The 18,649-nt window shown below is 37.4% G+C and overlaps 1 protein-coding gene and 1 non-coding gene across 7 annotated transcripts in view; both read right to left on the reverse strand.

The window, feature by feature from the left end:
• The window catches only part of Chd8 (chromodomain helicase DNA binding protein 8), a 61,951-nt gene that overhangs the window by 6,230 nt on the left and 37,072 nt on the right, over positions 1–18,649 (reverse strand). For 5 of the 6 annotated variants that reach the window (XM_076849971.2, XM_076849975.2, XM_076849974.2 and 2 more), the window contains exons 11-33: positions 16,284–16,421; positions 14,779–14,900; positions 14,128–14,371; positions 12,821–12,997; positions 11,748–11,891; positions 11,317–11,572; positions 9,888–10,098; positions 9,355–9,550; positions 8,707–8,874; positions 8,318–8,497; positions 8,060–8,170; positions 7,520–7,716; positions 7,083–7,282; positions 6,822–7,002; positions 6,647–6,736; positions 6,267–6,370; positions 4,433–4,562; positions 3,021–3,096; positions 2,226–2,280; positions 1,808–2,015; positions 1,220–1,428; positions 415–1,134; positions 42–193 (exon numbers count right to left, since the gene is read on the reverse strand). In XM_076849971.2, coding sequence (XP_076706086.1) covers positions 42–193; positions 415–1,134; positions 1,220–1,428; positions 1,808–2,015; positions 2,226–2,280; positions 3,021–3,096; positions 4,433–4,562; positions 6,267–6,370; positions 6,647–6,736; positions 6,822–7,002; positions 7,083–7,282; positions 7,520–7,716; positions 8,060–8,170; positions 8,318–8,497; positions 8,707–8,874; positions 9,355–9,550; positions 9,888–10,098; positions 11,317–11,572; positions 11,748–11,891; positions 12,821–12,997; positions 14,128–14,371; positions 14,779–14,900; positions 16,284–16,421 — 4,269 coding nt within the window. The remainder of the gene's footprint in view (positions 1–41; positions 194–414; positions 1,135–1,219; positions 1,429–1,807; positions 2,016–2,225; positions 2,281–3,020; positions 3,097–4,432; positions 4,563–6,266; positions 6,371–6,646; positions 6,737–6,821; positions 7,003–7,082; positions 7,283–7,519; positions 7,717–8,059; positions 8,171–8,317; positions 8,498–8,706; positions 8,875–9,354; positions 9,551–9,887; positions 10,099–11,316; positions 11,573–11,747; positions 11,892–12,820; positions 12,998–14,127; positions 14,372–14,778; positions 14,901–16,283; positions 16,422–18,649) is intronic. The other variant, XM_076849973.2, reaches the window with a different exon arrangement.
• Positions 3,714–3,822, reverse strand: LOC143396146 (small nucleolar RNA U6-53/MBII-28). The gene has a single exon (XR_013091021.1). It is a non-coding gene; the product is annotated as a small nucleolar RNA U6-53/MBII-28 (small nucleolar RNA).

An 18,649-nucleotide genomic window follows, 5' to 3' on the forward strand; every position in this document is an offset into this window, starting at 1 on the left:
TTTACTTCTGACTCTAGCATGTCCAAGGATTAAGCTGTTACCTTGGGCCACTCAGAAGCTCTTTGCCTTTCCTGTAGTAGAAGAAGCTCAGGTGTCATTTGTTCTCCATCTTCATTTGGAAATCCATCTTGGGACATAGTGAGGGACAGGAGACTCTCTTCATCATAGAGTTTGGGGTGGGACCGGTCAGCAGCTAGAGATCACACAGAACATGTGAGCAAATATGGCAGAATAATGTTAAATTGGAATGGTATTGTGTGGGCTTTGAATAAAGGCCCAAAGAATAACAGATCTCTTTTGACATTTTATCAACTCAAAATGTGAATCTCTCTCAAGAGGATGCATTTAGAAAAGAAAGAAAAGAGCAGAGGGGGAAAAAGGGAAGAGTTCCAACAGCCTGTCACATGCACTCACTTAGCTTCTCTTCCTTCTCGTCCTCACTCTCATCAGTGCTGGAGCTGGAGCTGGATGAGGATGAGGAAGAAGAGGATGATGGTGATAGCTTGCTCAAGTCCAATTCAGAGTCTGAATCATCCTCATCCTCCAGTTTGACTGGTGGAACACTCCGGGACACCAGAGGGGAAGTGTCAGAGGGGGTTACTCGCATCTCATAGTCTTGTGGGATTGGTCGGTTCCTGGCCACCACCTCATGCTCTAGTTTTAAAGTCAGACTCTCCAGACTGGGGACCTGGGCAGCTGTCTCCTCTGGTGACTTTTCAACAGGAGCATCTGGGCGCAGAGGCAATGGTGAGGCAGTGCGCGAGGTATACTGTTGGTGTAGCAGTGGAGTAGAGCAGCGTGATAGGGATGCAGCTGGTGCTCCTGCCTGATGGTTCTGCATATAATTCATACGGGCAGCCAGAAAAGAGAAGTCTGGGTCCTGCATGATGTTGCAGTCTGTTTGGCTCACCCCATGGCGGGCTGCCCCTCGTAGAAGCTCTCCATCATGTCGAATAGGCTCCCACCATTTGGGCAATTCAGGACCTGGAGGCTGACACAATGCCAGTCTATCTTCCAAAAGCGGGTGGCACAGAACTTGTTCCCTTAAGCGCCGAAGCAACTCGATTCGGTACAGAGTCCGCGAGGCCCTCTCCTCTGTGATGGGCTCAATGAACAGATTTGGGTCTGGGGGTTCTGTAAAATAGGAGTAGAAAGAGAAGTGAACCAGAGCTGTTCTACAGCCATTCACTACCTCTCACCCTAGACTCTCCAATCTCACCATCTCCAGCTGCTGGGGGAAGGCGGCATACTTGACGGCACATGGCCACAAAACCATGGAAATACTTGGTAAGGCTTTCATCTGTTTTTTTGTCCAGTCGAGCAAAAGTGCGAAAGCGATCCCAGTGGAACTGCATAGCATCAGGGTCATATTCCACACCAAAAGTAGAAACTACTCGATAGAAATCAGTTTGTTCACGCCTTGTCCAGCTACAAAGGGAAGAGGAGTAAGGCAACAGTGATTGGGGGAACTAGGGAAAACTGGTTGTTACTTTGAATGGTTTACAATACCTGAAAATACACAGGCAAACAAAAAACCAAAAAGAAGATTCAGAAGAGGCAGTGAGAGGTACTATATAACATGTACTATATAACACCATATTTGAAAATACCAAGAAAGAAAGGGGGAAAATAACGCAGGCAGTTAACTCAAAGAGAATGTCTACACAAGAGACCCTTCTGGCGTTATTATATTCCACATAAGTGAGATTCTCAAGAGCCAGAGGTGTAACAATTCAAGGCAAAGATGATCCATCCTTTTTTTTTTTTTTAATTTATAGCTCAGCTCAAATTTTCAGCTATGGTTTACCGTTGTTGTTTCTCTCGCCGTGCAATTTCTTTTAGCTTAAAAGCTGCTTCACAACGCCTCCGTCGCCGGTCCCCACGCTCTGCAGCCTCAATTTTCATTTGTTCTCTCTTGTAGCTGCGCTGATATGCTGTTACTAGGCGCCGAAGCCTAGCTGTTAGGGCAGACCCTGGAGGCCAAAACAGATGTCCTGGTTGTTGAGTCACCTGGGCTGTGGTAAAAAAAACAAAACAAAACAACAACAACAACAAAAACACAGAATAATGAGTAGGAAAAACAGAAAAGATATTATAGATAATACTTATATGTCAGCCCACTCAAAGGCAATGCTTTTAGAAATCCCCAGACAGGATAAAATCCAGTCAATAATTCCTCATCTCCAACCCCACCCAAAACTGTACCACGTGACCTAGAAGTTTACCCTCATCTCCATCGATCACTGAGATCTCTTCATCCATCATCATCAAGGGATCACCCTAGAAAAGGAGATGCAAACCACAGGATGGAGTGGACAGAAAAAGGGGGAAAATTAGAATTCTGAAATCATTTTCTTATAGATGTCCTTCTGTGGCATCAAGGAATCAAAAAATTTTTCATTTTCTTGGAATTAAACCTAGGACCTCATGTATGCTAGGCAAATGCTCTACAACAACACTAAATCCTCTCAAATTCTTTGGTACCAGGGATTAAACCCAAGAGTGTTTAACCATTGAGCCATATCTCAGTCCTTTAAATAAATTTTTTATTTTAAGACAGGGTCTTGTTAAATTGCTGAGGCTGGCTGTGAATTTGTGACCTCCTGCCTCAGCCTCCTAAGTCTCTGGGATTGCAGGGGTATGACACCATACACGATTCCCTCAAGAAAAATTGCTAATGAAAGGAGCCCTCACAAAAATTTAGAAGCAACCAACTATAAAAACAACAGGAAAGTAAAACTTGAAAGATCAGTTCTTATCAATGGTACAAAGATAATGAGATTCAGGAATTTACATGTAAGTAATATCCTTTAACATACAGTTTGAAGCCACCTCCTCCACAAAGCTATCCCAGATCTTCCCACATTGGCATTTTATAATGCTTCTCTATTCATTCTTTATAGTGTCAAATGGTATCTAATTTCTATTATAAATTAATCAAAAAAACTTAAAGATTTGAAGAACGAGAGAGGACAACTATTTACAGTAGAGAAAAGCTAGATTAAATGAAAATTACTTACCTCATCATCTTGGTCCTTTGGGGGGCCCTGGAGTGGTTTATATTCCGGATCTTCACAATCCTTATCAAAGTCAACCCTAATATTATTAAGAGACAAAAGAAGATGTTAATAAAGCAATAAGAAGAACGTAGGATAAAGATCTGGCCAAACATGTAATTTGCCACGGAACAGTTTTTAATATAATGCTTGAAGAATGACAGATCATTTCTGAGAAAATGGCAAAGTGCCATTCATAACTTCTTGAATTTGAAATACTTTTTTCTTTCTTTGGTTAAATATAGGTTAACACTATATTATCCAGATTGGTCTCAAACCTGTGGGTTCACATGATCATCCTGTATCAGCCTCTGAAATAGCAGAGACTAAAAGCATGCAACACCATGCTTAGCTTAAAATGAAATACTTTGATCAGAATACTCTCTTTTGATAGCCCCTTTTCATTCTACTCCCTCTCTTCCATAATGTTCATTTATTATTTCATTTGAATGGTCCATGCTTTTGTTTGTTTTCACTACTTTGTTCTATTGAGCAGAAGGGTGACATAATAAGTGATTTGCAATGAATAAATGACCCAATTTCCTTTGAGAGTCCTATACAATGCAAGCTGAAATTATAGATATATTCATCTAAGAGAAATTTCTCAGGCATGCAGGAATGGATAGGTATTCATTAATTAAGCTAACAATTTCACATGTCCTTCAGGTCTCCATGGAGAAGTTTTGTTAAACTCACTGACACCCAAACGAGGGCAATGATGCCCTACCTGGTGGCTCAGTATCAGCATGGCAACTCATCACTGGGACATGAAGTCAACCAGAATAAATACTTTTATGTGTTAGGCACTATTGGGAGATGACATACCACAGCTAAAATTTGCCTGAGACTCTTTTTACATAAATTACATGTTTGCCTGTCTGTTATATTTCAAGAGAATTATATTAAATGCCATTACTTTTAGTTAGCAGCTTCTGTAACTGTGTAGAAAAGTATTAAAAATTAAACAAATTGAACAGAATATTAAATAAGCCATTTGGGAGTAATAGTGCTTTCCCCACTTAGTTGTATTTTAATTTTTTAAAATAATTTTTATTTTTTCTTTGTAGTTGTAGATGGACAGAAGCCTTTTATTTATTTATCTATTTATTTTTATGTGGTACTAAGGATTGAACCCAATGCCTCACATGGTAGGCAAGTGGTGTGCCACTAAGCTAAAGCTACAGCTACAGCCCCATACCAGTTTGTAGAGTCCTATCTCCTGACCCTTACTCTTTATTAAGGATTTACCACAAATAAGTATCATTAAGAATTTCAATGTGTTCAAAGTTAGAATTATGTTACCTTTTAGCACAAGCAACTAATTACCTTTGTAGAGTACATGCAAAGGTTTAAAAGAATTAAATAATAAAACTTACCCTTCTACTATGTCAGAGAAATTATCCAACACTCGATGTTCTGCTGCAATGGCTTTGTCATCTGGTCGACCAGCCTTTTCCAGAAAGCATAAGGCTGGGTCTGCCCTCATAGTATTATATTTTTCATAGCCTAAAAGAAAAAAGGTCTTAAAATGAAGAAAATAAGAGATTTGTTTTGCCATTATGCTAACTTTGACTACTGAAAAAATTAGAATACATGAACATACTTTGCTCATAATGCAGAATATAATTAACATTAACTTGGACAGCTTTTGGATCATAATTTTTTTTATAGTAATTTAGAGTCATGAAGGGTTTTAACCTAGTGACTATGAAAATTTAATTAAGAAATTTACATTATGGTGGTAGGTGTACATAACAATTTATCAGTAATCTTTTTGGCATTATTCTTATTGCAAAGATGAAGAAACTGAAGTCAGGGCTGGGGATGTAGCTCAGTTGGTAGAGTGCTTGACCGCATGCACAAGGCCCTGGGTTCAATCCCCAGTACCACAAAAAAAAAAAAAAAAAAAAAGAAAAGAAACTGAAGTCAAATAATTAAGGTCACACATTCTCATATGAAGAATTAGAAACTTGTACCTGCAAGTAAATAAGTACTCAATGAATATTTGATGAATACTAAATCAATGAATGAACACATTTCAGGACTTTTGGACTCTGTCTCACAAGAAAATCTAAGACTACAAATGTTCAGTTTTTCTTGTTCCATTAAATTTCTCAATAACATGTAGATCACATGCTATTACTATTATTTCATCAAAGTAAACAGGAATTTTATGCATTTGTTTTTATTTTTTTGGCATTGCTGGTGGTAGAACCCAGGACTTCATGCATGTTAGGCAAGAGCTTGAAAAGTACTTTTCTCATTTAAGAAAGCAAGCAGAAAGCAAGAGAAAATGAGAAAGAGTTCCAGAACTCCCTGCACAGCATGTTTGGGAGGGGCAAGAGTGCCCTTAAAAAGTACTTTTTTTAGGGGCTGGGGATTTGGCTCAAGTGGTAGCACGCTCGCCTCGCATATGTGAGGCACTGGGTTCGATCCTTAGCACCACATTACAAAAAAAAAAAATAATAATAAGTGAAATAAAGACATGCTGTCTATCTACAACTAAAAAATAAATATTAAAAAGTACTTAAAAAAAAATAAAAATATTCCAATACATGAAAGTGCTGGCAGTTAGCACTGTTCTTTTTTTGGTGCTGGCAATTGAACTCATGGCCTTGTGCAGCACTCACTGCTTTTAATTCCTAGGATTTGTTAATAGGCAAAACTACAAATTAGTCTTTTTCATATTGCTTAAACCTAAAATGCCATGAGTATTGAGCATTTAGACAAATGGGACTTTAGATAAATATAACATTTTTGGCAAGCCACAGAAAACCATCAAAATAATTGTTTATCATTAATAGGAGTGGGCATGTATTACCTCCTGATTTGTGGAACCTTAACTTATAGATCCTACAATATTCAGTGGGGTAACATACTGGGTAAAAGTGATTAAAGAACACAAGGGAGACTCCCTACTTTGAGATTTAACTATTTACCTATTGTTCCTTCAACATCTATTCAGCGGAATTAACTGTTCTGCTTTGGATATTTATGAATAAGTCTCTTTCTCAAATACAAATTTAATTTACCGACGATCACTTGTATACCTGAAGCTCTGGGTTTGACCCCCAGTTCCAAAAAAAATAGAAAAAAAAAAAAAAGAGTTCAAGGTTAATGAGATAATCTGATTATGTATGAGCATTTTGATAAATGTCCCATCTGTGAACAAAAACCTTCAAAAGGAAAGAGGCTAAAAGAGATACTTACCATGCTTAAAGACTCCAATAAGTAGGGATTTGTCAGCTTCGCTGTCCCACCATGTTGTTGGAACCTCCAACTGATCCACTACTGGGAACCATATGTCAATCTCACTAAAGGTATATAAGAGGGCACAGTCAGGAAAGCAATCAATGTTGGAAATTAAAGTGATAATCCTTGGAAAGATTATTACAGTTATATTCCTTTATCCATCAATTTAAATGTTCATGTATCTGACCTATTTCCTTGCACTAGTGTCAAAGTATTAGATTAGAAATCTAATATGAAAATTGTCAGATATTACAAAGTTAGTTCAAAAAGAATAAGTAGACCATTATTCCTAGAATAAAGCAGGTGTAAAAATCAAAGAAATCACAGAAATACTTTACCTGGCAATGGCACCCCCTAACACCTTCTCTGCCTGGTCTCCAATAACCTCCTGTCTTAGGTAGTATAACATTCGTACTCGCAAAAGTACCCTAGAAGGGTGGGAAGAAAAAGGTGGCTTACTAACAGGGTACAAAGTTTGAGGAGGGACATATCCTGACTAAATTCCATCCTTACTTGTTACATTGATGTTTCAAGTGCTTCTTATAACTCTCATCTTGGAACAGAGTATCAGGGTTATACTTCCGGATCCAATCTGCCTTATGTATATCAAAAGTACTTTGTGACTTTACTTTTTTCCCCTTGCGTCCACGGGGCACAGGGATAGATAGACCTGGGAAAGGGGAGACATTGAAGACTTGGATTGAGAAAAACCCTTAGACTTGCAAAGGACTACATAACTTTTAAAAAGATAAAAACTAAAGGGTTGATAATTACCTGAATGATTCTGCAATTCTTTTGTCTTGCCATTTTCAGCAGGGCTAATCAAGTCCCAAATGAAGCCTTTGATATTTTCATCCCCACGGTAGTGTAGCAGACAGTACACAAGGATGGCACGACATATTGTCTCCACATCTCGTTCAGTCATACGTCGTTTGAAGCGTCCATGAGACAAAATATCTCGCCATCGTCCCCAACTAAAAAATAGAAAAGGAAACATAATAATATTTTTTGGGGGAACTCTAATTCAATGATATTTCTCTGACTCCCAGAATCACATCTCCCAAAATATGGAAGACAAAATCTTGAAAAGCACTGTTACAAAAATAGAATGAACTCCCTCCAAGACACAAAATTTTCATATGATCTTCTATGTGGCCATATATCAATCAGAATGTGAATGTTCTACTTTTAGTGACAAGATGGGTTCTTACCCATATACCAACAGGTGCTTTTCTACCCGAAAGCAGTCAGTGCGCCCATAGGCATGATGGCGGTCATGTCTACGGGAGCGTGGTCGTTCATCATCCTCACTTTCCAAATCAGAGAATTCTACTAGGTCATCATCTTTCAGAGTGCTGAAGTGGCGGGTCTGTTTCCGTACTCTAGGTGTGTCAATCACCAAGTTATTCTATGCAGAAAATAGAAGGAGAAATAACTATCCATGATATGCTCATTATCAAAGAATTAAGATAATTATGGATTGAATAGTTTTGGATATGAGAATGCTCAGATTTTTTTGGTGTTCTTTTTGTACACATTAAATCATCTGCAGTGACTCAGGAAACAGAATTAAGCGGTAGATATCTAAATAATTTTCTAAGTTCTCCAAGGTAGAAAGTTTTTATGATAGCCCTCGTATATAACAATATACCATTCATAAACTGATTAGCATTGAAGAAACAGAGCAACTACAAAGACTGAAAGTTGTGAGTCTTCTGCAACACTTTCTCCCTAAAGGAAGAAAAGCTCACCTTGCTATTGAGCACATCCATGTCTAAGTCAGCCTTTTTGGCCCATTTTTGCCAAAAGTTGGGATCATCCAGAGAAATATCTGTTCTATTTTCAGAAGCAACAAAGCTTGCCTAGTGAGAAACAAAAGCAGAGTAAAGTTAAATACAATGTGTTTTTAAGCAATGGGAAATCAGCAACTGCACTTAAAAACCATTTAAATCCTGGGGATTCCTTTCTCTATCTCTGCTTTTCTATTATCTGACAAAGACAAAACATGCCTTGGCAAAGGTAGAACCTTTTCCTTCAGATTCAATGGTAATGGTTGTCGTTCGCCTTAACAAGATCTGGTCTATATCCTCTTCACAAAATTTGGAGCCCTCATCATCTTCCTCCATTATAGCTGCATAAGCTCCTTTTCTTAAGAGATCTTCAATCTCCTTCTTGGAGAATTGCTGGATCTGCAAACACCAAGAGAAAGATGAAAAGCCTACTAAGAGAATATTATCTAACCATGTCATAATATTATATTGTAATAAATAATAATACAACTATTTATAATAAAACTTGTGAAAAAAATGAAAATCAAGGCAGTCAATTCCTGTACACAAAACCAGCTTTTATCTCCATCACTGATTCAAAACACACTTAGCTGTAGATTATGACTTACTCCTGTAATGTTGCCATCCCGACCGCTCATAGACTGAAGTACAGCTTTATCCAATCCCAACTTGAGGCTAGCCTTATCAAACATCTCCCTTTCATAGGAATTACGAGTGATGAGACGGTACACCTTCACCGCTTTGCTTTGCCCAATTCGATGACACCGTGCCTGGGCCTGTTTTTTTTTTTTTTAAAAATGGAAGGAAAGCAAAAAAGGTTACATAAAATTGAGGGGAGGTGTAAAAGACACATAATATCAATTCGTAATTCATTTAAATTTATAAAGCAACATGAGAATAACCCAAAACCAAGAGTCAACTTCAAGATGAAATTATTGCCCCATCTAAAAAGCCAGGTCAGCAAAAACATCTGCTTCTGTAAATAAAGTTTTATTCAAAAAAGAGTCCTACCCATTTACTTTAACGGTGTCCATGGCTGCTTTGATACAGAGGCAGAGGTCAGTCGTTGAAACTGAGACCATATAATCCACAAAGCCTACATTTAATATAGTTTCCTTTAAAAGAAGTTTGCTTACCCCTGACCTAACTGCTACCTCTAAGTAAAAAAAGCCACACTTTCTGAAGGGTCTAAGAGATACTGACCATGTTGAAAACTTTCTTAGGCAGTTAGTTCATAAGAAAATAACTTCTTTTACCTGTAGGTCATTTTGGGGATTCCAATCTGAATCAAAGATTATGCAGGTATCTGCAGCTGTAAGATTAATACCAAGTCCACCAGCTCGAGTGCAGAGCAAGAAGACAAAGCGGTCTGAGTCAGGCTTGCTAAAGCGGTCAATAGCAGCCTGTCGGAGGTTGCCTCTAACTCTTCCATCAATACGTTCATATAAGTACCTTGTGAGGGCCACAGAGGGAAAAAAATTAAGTGGCTGAGCAGAAGAACCAAATAAGAATCAACAGCAGCCTATCCATATATCTAGTTGACCTATAAATCATATAAATTGAGAGCGAGAGCCCTAAATATTTCTCTTATTATAACTGGTTAACTCTAAACCTAGGCTCTCTTACTCTTTGAAGTTTTAAGTCTTTTGTTCGAGGAGCAGTGCTGGGGATGAAACCCAGAACTTCGGGCATGTTGGAACAGTATTAAACTACTGAGTTATAACTCCAGCCTTCTTTGCAGTTTTATGAAGACACAGTAACCACAAAGATGGGATGACTATTTTCTCACCTCCTCTGGATTAGATAATCCTCTAGGATATCTAGGCAGCGTACCATCTGGGAGAAGATCAGAACTTTATGGCCACCAGCTTTAAGCTTTGGAAGTAACTTATCAATAAGAACTAATTTGCCAGCTGAACGAACCATGGCCTGCAGGTGGAAGTCATGAGGTATAATATGGCAAGCTTCCCGAAATTCCGTTAGGATTTTTTCTTCTGCACCTGCCAAAAGGAAAAGAAAAAAAGAAAAAATCAAATCTGATATAGAGATTCAGGAAAACACATTAAGGCTTATTTAATTTGATGGTTTATTTAGTTGTGATAAGAATGCAAAGTAAGGGTTAGAGTTATGGCTCACTGGTATAGTGCTTGCCTAGCATGTGTGAGACACTAGATTCAATTCTCAGTACTGCATATAAATAAATAAATTAAATAAAGTTCCATTGATAAAAAAATTAAAAAAAAAAAAAAAAAGGCAAATGCCTGTCAGCCCAGCAGCTCAGTAGGCTGATGCAGGAGGATTGTAAGTTCAAAGCCAGCCTCAGCAACTTAGTGAGACCCTAAGCAACTCACCAAGACCCTGTCTCTAAATAAAACATAAAAATATGGCTGGGCATGTGGCTCAGTGATTAAGCACCCCTGGGTTCAATCCCTGGTATCAAAAAATAAAGTTATATTTAATTAAAAAAAAATATCTGACTTGAGATCAACATTTGTTACACACTGAAGTTCGCACCAATTCATCTTCCATTATGTTACATAAAACATTCCAGGGACTGGGGTTGTGGCTCAGCAGTAGAGCACTCGCCTAGCATGCATGAGGCACTGGGTTCGATCCTCAGAGCCACATAAAAATAAATAAATAAAATTGTGTCCAACTAGAAGGGAAAAACAGAAAAACACCCAAAAGACCTCTAACAAAATGGGTATTGGTAAGGACATTTATTCAGAGTAGAGAACAATCTGTTCTTATTTATGAACTTCTAAACAGCAAATACTGTTTAATTTTGCAGATTACCCAAGCCCAAAAGTATGGAAAGAACCAGAGAAAGATGATCCAGATAACAACCAGTTTTTGAAAGGACAGTCCTTGCTGGGTGCAGTCACCCTCACCTATAATCCCAGAGATTCAGGAGGCTGAGGCAGGAGGACTGCAAGTCTGAGGCCAACCTTAGCAACTTACAGAACTTCAGAAACTTTGTGAGACCCTGTCTTAAAATAAAAAAGACTGGGGACATAGCTCATGGCAAAGCACCCCCCCTGGTCTCAATCCCCACTACCAAAACAAAAAATCAAACAAAAAAATCATACACACAAATAAATAATCAAAGAACCTTTCCCTACTACTCACAGTACCAACCCCTAAATTGGGCTGAATCAGTCAATGCAACCATTATCCCCGAGGAATATCACTGAGAGAGGAAACAACAATTCTCTCACCATTGATGAGATATGGATGATTGCAGCACTTGCGCAACTCCATCATTGTATTGAGTAGATTAGGCATGTTGGTATGACCTGCTCCTTTGGAAAGAAAGGAGAAATTCTTTTCCAAAATAGCCCGATAGTATTTCTTCTGAATGTTAGTCAGCTCTACTTCAATAATAGTTTCCTGTTTAGGAGCCAAGTTTTTTTCAACATCCTCTTTGAGTCTTCTCAGCATCATTGGTTTAAGAATGGCCTGTAGCTTTTGAACCTACAGAAAGGAAAATAAATGAATGACATGAGGTCATTCTCATATGGAAACATGGAAAAATAAGTTTTCCACTATCTAAAGAAAGCCAATTTTGAACAATGCCACAAACAATGTGGGCAAAAATTCAGAAAGACACTTTTTAGGACCTGGGTTCCTCATCAGACAGACTTCCTACCTGTTCCTCTGTCTTGAGATCCCCAAAGTCCTTGAGGAATTCTGATTCCGAGGGAAATTGTGAAGGTTCCAAGAAATGAAGCAAGCTGAATAGTTCCTCCACAGTATTTTGCAATGGGGTTCCTGTGAGTAGCACTTTGTGTTCCTAGAATTGGAGAAAACAGTGATAAAATAAAAATTAAAAACGGAAAACAAAAAAGCCACACAGGACTTATAGTGTTTTCCACCTATAGACCATATTACTATGTGAATTTTTCTTTCACTTCTTCCCTCTTTTGATAACACAAAAACATTTAAGAAATTACATGGCATTATTTAACATAATAAAACAACAACATAAAGGTTACAACGATAAGCAAATAAAGAAATAGTAACCCAGACTATGTTTCCCAATTTCATATGCCTCAACATTCCACTCCCCCATATATTATAAATTGCCCTCCTGTAGGGAATGTACCTATGTTGGATTAAGTACAGCCATGAATCCTAATTACCTCTTGAATCTAGGCTTGCCTTGTAACTTGCTCTAACAAAGAAATCACAGCAGAAGTGATACTTTCTGAGTTTGACAGCTTATCTCAAAAGCCTTGCAGCTTCTGCTTTTGTCCTTTTGGAACACCATCCTGAGATCACCTTGTAAAGAAGACCCATTTGGCCTACTAGATTATGTAAGGCCATGTGAAGACAACCCAGATGCTTCATTCAACAACCAGCATTAATTGCCTGTTGCAATAATGACTCCTAATAAGACCATCAAAAACAGCTTAGCTAAGCTCAGCCTAAGTAGCTGAGCTACAGAATAATGAAAAATATAGGTAATTTTAAGCTAGTAAGTTTCACAGTGTTTTGTTATGCAGGAATAGGTAATTAGTAGAGTTTCCCACCACTCCTCCTGGTTGTAAACCACCATTTCTAATTCTAAAATGTACAACTTTTATACAAATCCCATAGGCCATACCCAGCATTCAATTCAAGATTTTGATTCTTTTTATTCTCTGCCAATTTAGGATTATTGTCATTCCACAGGTACAGTTAGTTCCAGTTTCTGCCCACAAGTTGGAATGGGGAACCCACCAGGTCCATGTGCTTGAGGCTATCAAGCAGCTTGCAATTACGGTTCTTTAGCCGATGGGCCTCATCAATGATGACACAACGCCATTCAATTTCACGAAGCTCAGGACAGTCTGACAAAATCATCTCAAAAGTAGTGATCAAGGCATCAAACTTGTAGGCACCTGGGATGAGGCGCCCCTAAACATGAAGGTAATGAAGTCAGAAAAGGTCTAAAACATACCTAAGGAGTTCATCTGAATTACTTTCCATACTCAGGTTTAACAAACTACAAAAAGGAAATTTTTAAATATTAGGCAATACTGAACATATAGGACAAAAATAAAAGTGGCAACAGCTAATACAGTACCTGTTAATAATGGTTACTATTCTAAAATTTGATAGAATCATAAAATTGTTCTAACAAAATTAAGAGTTACAAAATGTGATTTGAGAAAATTTGGCTTGGGAGTAATAAAAACCACAAAAGACAAACAATAAATCTGATATTGAGAAGATGGATGGCTCAATTTTTTTTTCAAATTTACATAAAAAAAGGACTGATTTTGATGAAAATTTCAGTAGACTAAAAAAAGAGAAAAGAAATGTTTTAAGTTCATCATGATAGAGATCAAGGAATTTAAGTGCCTAAATGTATTTTACTTTGAAAACCACTTCAAAGTCAGCAATGTTGGTTAAAAAAAAAAAAAAAAAAAATTTTTTTTTTGTACTGGGGAAAGAACCCAGAGGTAACTTGCACCACCAAGTTACATCCTTTGCCCTTTTAATTTTTTATTTTGAGATAAGGTTTTGCAAAGTTGCTTATTAGGATCACAGTAAATTACTGAGGCTGGCCTTAAACTCATGATCCTCCTAATTTAGCCTCCTAAGCTACTGGGATTACAGGCATGTGCTATCACCCTGGCTAAAATCCTATGTAGGGCTGGGGATGTGGCTCAAGTGGTAGCGCGCTCGCCTGGCATGCGTGCGGCCCGGGTTCGATCCTCAGCACCACATACAAACAAAGATGTTGTATCCTCCAATAACTAAAAAATAATATTAAAAAAAAATTCTCTCTCTCTCTCTCCTCTCTCACTCTCTCTAAAAAAAAAAAAAAAAATCCTATGTAAAATTTACATATTCATAAAATAAAGTCAGAACTTTCACTCAATCAAAATGTCTATAATAAATAGCAAAATCAAAACAATGTCTTGCATATTGCTACACAATATTGCCTTAAATCACACAGAGTCTTAATTAAAGCCTTAAATTCATACACAACCCCCCGCAAAACACTAACTACCTTGGCATTCCCAATACACACAACTCACCCGTGAATCTTTGCAGTACATTTCATATTGCTGAATCATCTGCCGGCTTGCCAGGCTACCATGGTATACAATAGTGTTCATCTCAGTCCATGTATTGAATTCTCGCTCCCAGTTAGTAATTGTTGATAATGGAGCAATGACCAAGAAGGGGCCATGAATGCCAACATTATATACCTCTTGCAAGAAGGCTATGGACTGAATAGTTTTGCCTAATCCCATTTCATCAGCCAGGATGCAGTTTTGCCTAATTTACCAGGGAAAAAAGCAGAAATTCAAAGTTCTGTGTGTGTACATGTAATTTTTTTTTTCTTTTTTTTTTGGCATTGGGGATTGAACCCAGAGCAGCTCTATCACTGAACTATATCCCCAGGTACAGAAACAAGACCTTACTAAGTTGCTGAGGCTAGCCTCAAAACTTGCAATTCTCCTGCCTCAGCTTCTTAAGTCACTGGGATTTACAGTCATGCACCACAATGCCCAGCTAAAAAATATATCACCTTAAAAAAAGAACATATCTAAGAAGCAACTGTTTTCTTTTTTCTTTTCTTTTTTTCCTTTTTTTGAGGGGTGGGGGACTGTTTCAATGGAATATGAAAAAAAAAAAAATCCCTAGATTAAACTTATATTTTATGAATCCACTCTTGTCTTTACCTGTTATACCAATTAAAGAGCAGCCAATTGACCCCTTCCAACTGATATTCCCGTAACTGATTTCTATTTTTATATTCATGTGACAGCTCCAATTTCTTCCAGGCATTTGCCTGTGGACGATTCTAAAACAGAAAATTTGAATAAATGGAATGGAGACACTAATAAAATTAGGCAAAACATAATACATAATTCTAGTACTTTAAGTCAACTAAAAAAATGCACTGGGCACTATTTTGGGAGGAGAGGGATACTGGGGATTGAACCTGGAATGCTTAACCACTGTGCTACATCATCCCCAGCTCTTTTTTATATTTTATTTAGAGATAAGTTCTCACTGTGTTGCTAAGTATTTCGCTAAATTGCTAAGACAGGCTTTGAACTTGCAATCCTCCTGCCTCAGCCTCATGTAATCCCAAGCTACTGAGATTACATGTGTGCACCACAATACCCGGCCCACTGGTCACTTCATTATTTTGGAAATTGGGAGATAAAGGAAAAGAATAAAGTATTTGTCTTTTTTTTTTTTTTTAATAATCTTTCTCTCAAGGTAACTAATAGTAGATGAAACAAACTTCTTTATACAATGATACTAAATGGCTGATGACATCACAAAATGCAACCAGATGGAAGTAAACGCAACTGTCTATGAAGCAGATTCAATAGCCTCCCTTCTCTATCTGACCAAGCAGCTAGAACAGTGATATCTAACAGAAATGTCTACAATGTTAAAAAACATGGCTAGTGGCTGCCACACTGGACAACACAGCTCTAAATCTAACAATTCATGTGAGATATCAGGGACAGTTTGATTCAAAGCATGGGGTAGGGATCTATTAGGGACAGAAAACATGTTGAAAGATAAAAAGGCGAATAAAATCAGCAATCTTCAAACTATGAAAAGCCCTACAGAATAAATCACCTGGTTTCTTTAAGAAAAACTCATGAAGGAAGAAGTTCTAGGAGGAAACTATAATAGATTTGAGACATATTAAATGACAGCAAAATATGGGTCTTTACTTTCTTTTCTCCCTCAAGGGCTGGGAAATGGTAGGATCTCATGCTTACTTGGTTGCTCTACCACTGAACTACATTCCCAGTCCAACATACAAATCTTATTTAGAATTCAATTTAAAAGCTTTAACAAAAATGGAAAGATATATAATCTGAAATTAAAGAATGATTAAATTGGGGGTGTAATAGTGGCATTATATATCTTTTGGAAATAAACACTAAAATAATTAAAAATGAATTGAAGGAATTTGCAATTTGCTTTAAAGTAACAAGGGAAATGGGAGAATAAATGTGTGAGGAAATGCATGACCCAAGGCTTGCCATGTACTAACAATTGTTAGTTGAGTGAAGGTAGGTACTATTTCTTCAACCTTTGTATGTTTAAAAATTTACATAGAAAGCTCAAAAAACAAAAATTTCCATAGGAAAACATTAAATCTTTATTGTATACAATGGACCTTTATAGATATAGTTACAATTGCAAATGTACTTACCACCCTTTTGAGTTCTGGATGCCTTGACTGGATCCGCTTAAATTCTCGAATCTTGCCTTCATCAACATCTTCTTTTAGCTCCCATGTACTATCCTCATAGGGCAAAGAGCACCATTTCACCAGGTAGTAAATTACAGGCTAGGAGAGAAGCCAAAGCCTTAATAAACTTGATTTTGTATTTTCTGCTGTGGTTAAAGTATAAGAAATTGCCTATAAAATTATATCACAGAGTTGACACCTAAAAGGTGCTGAAAAATATCAGGCTAAACACAACAAACCTAAGGTTACTTGCTGATGTTACTAGTCATGCCTTTGATCATTCTTTCAGGTAACTTATCAAAATCTATTTTAGAAGTAAAATTTCTAGGAGCATTTTCTAGAACACTACGCACTAAAATATTATGCTTATCAGCCAAACAAAAGAAGGTAAAAAGGAATACTATTTTCCTATATTGTGTTTAAACTAAAAAGATACGGTTCAAGTTCATACTATTTTCCTGGCACCAAATTTGATAAAGTAGAACCTACACTACTTTTAGTATGAAGAACAACATAAACCTATAGGAGGCATACAACGGCTAATAGCACTCGGCTTTGAAACCCTAAATCTCTGGGTACCAATGCACTTCAAGAGCACTTTAGGGTGGTAAAGAGATTTACCTATGAACCCCAGGAAGCTAGGCATTAACTATAAGAGGCATCATTGAAGGAAGGTAACAGGAGAGAAGAGAAAGAGAAAATGCTGAAGCTCCAACTATGGCAATATTCCATTGGCATTCCACTGCTAGGAGCAAAATAGCTCCTATTTTCACTATTTAAAATGATCACTGCTATTAAAAGTTCTTCCACTTTTTGGCCTATATAAGCAAGAAGGATCAGATTAGGCCTAGCATAATCAACAGGAATCTCTAATTATCAATTCATAGAATACTCCTTAAAAGAACCAGCAATAACCAGGCATGGTGGCACATGCCTGTAATCCCAGCAACTCTAAGTAGAAGCCAGCCTGGGCAATTTAGCCAGACCCTCAGCAACTCAGTGAGATTCTGTATCAAAATAAAAAATAAAAAGGACTTGGGGGGGGGGGGCAGGAGGGCGGCTGGGGATATAGCTTAGTTGGTAGAGTGCTTTCCTTGCATGTACAAGGCCCTGAGCTCAATCTCCAGCACCACACACACACAAAAATAAATTAATTAAATTTTTAAAAAAATGACTAGGGGTGTAACTAAGGAGTAGAGTGCTCCAGGAATCAATCCTGATTGGGGGGGTGGGGAGAGGATGGCAGCAATAGTGTGAGAATAACTCCACAAAGTCACAGATCAAAGAATCTCCTAGAATTAATCCTAGAATTAATCCAACTGCTCTTTCACCTTTTTCTTTACTGTAATGACTTGGGTCACTCTTTATGTAAAGCCATTTGCACAGGTCACATATTTACAGCATTATAACTTACGTTCCTAAGTACCACAATACTTATTTATTTCCACAATTAGTTAATGTAAAATGGATGACAAATTAAACTCACTTTGGAAAAGGGGAAAATGGATACACAGAATGTTATTTTCCAATATTGGGAGCATAAATTATATTATCAGGGTATCAAAACATTTTCATCTGTCATGCCAGTTGCAACATATTTCAAAGGGGCCAGACCAAAGGCTTTTGGAAGGGTAAGTATGCTGGTAGAGAGCGTAAGACTTTCAAAGCTGAGAAGGCTGAGATCCTGAAAATAATGAGAAGAATTTAAGAGTAGCTAACCTGCTGACTAGCCCATTCTCCAATCACCTCCCAGAAATGAACACACAATAACTCCCACCCCAAACCCAAAGATGTATATGTTACCTGAAGCATACTTATTAGAATTTTAAAGACAATAAAATGTAACAGGCCCTGAACTTCTAAGATGATGGCTTGATTGACCCTGAAATCTTAGGACACAGGGTAAACTTTCCTACTTAATGGAGGGAAGAATTTGACTCAGAGGTTGTTTTAGAATAATGTATGGGAACAAGTTATTAATAATTCACAAGTCAGCTCTGCTCACCTCCCAACACAATATTATAACAAGGTTCTTTTTTTCTTCTAATGGTCCCTGTCACAAGCGGTAAAAATTTTGCTCATAAAATATGGCCCTGCAAAGCTACACTATGGTTTAAAGTGAAAAGCAATTGAGGAAACTTCACAAAATGGTGATTTGGAGAGTAAATACAGGATTTTTTTTAGTAAATTTAAAAGAAAGAACATTGAATTCATTGGTGGTTTAGATCCATATAACTCTATTTGGAAAACTAAATAGGTGGTTTGTGAATCTGAATCAGCAAGTTTTTAAGCATATGTAAGATATGTTCCTTAATCTATGACAGTAT

The sequence above is a fragment of the Callospermophilus lateralis genome, chromosome 3, assembly GCF_048772815.1.
Source record: "Callospermophilus lateralis isolate mCalLat2 chromosome 3, mCalLat2.hap1, whole genome shotgun sequence".
In the NCBI taxonomy this organism is placed as follows: Eukaryota; Metazoa; Chordata; class Mammalia; order Rodentia; family Sciuridae; genus Callospermophilus; species Callospermophilus lateralis.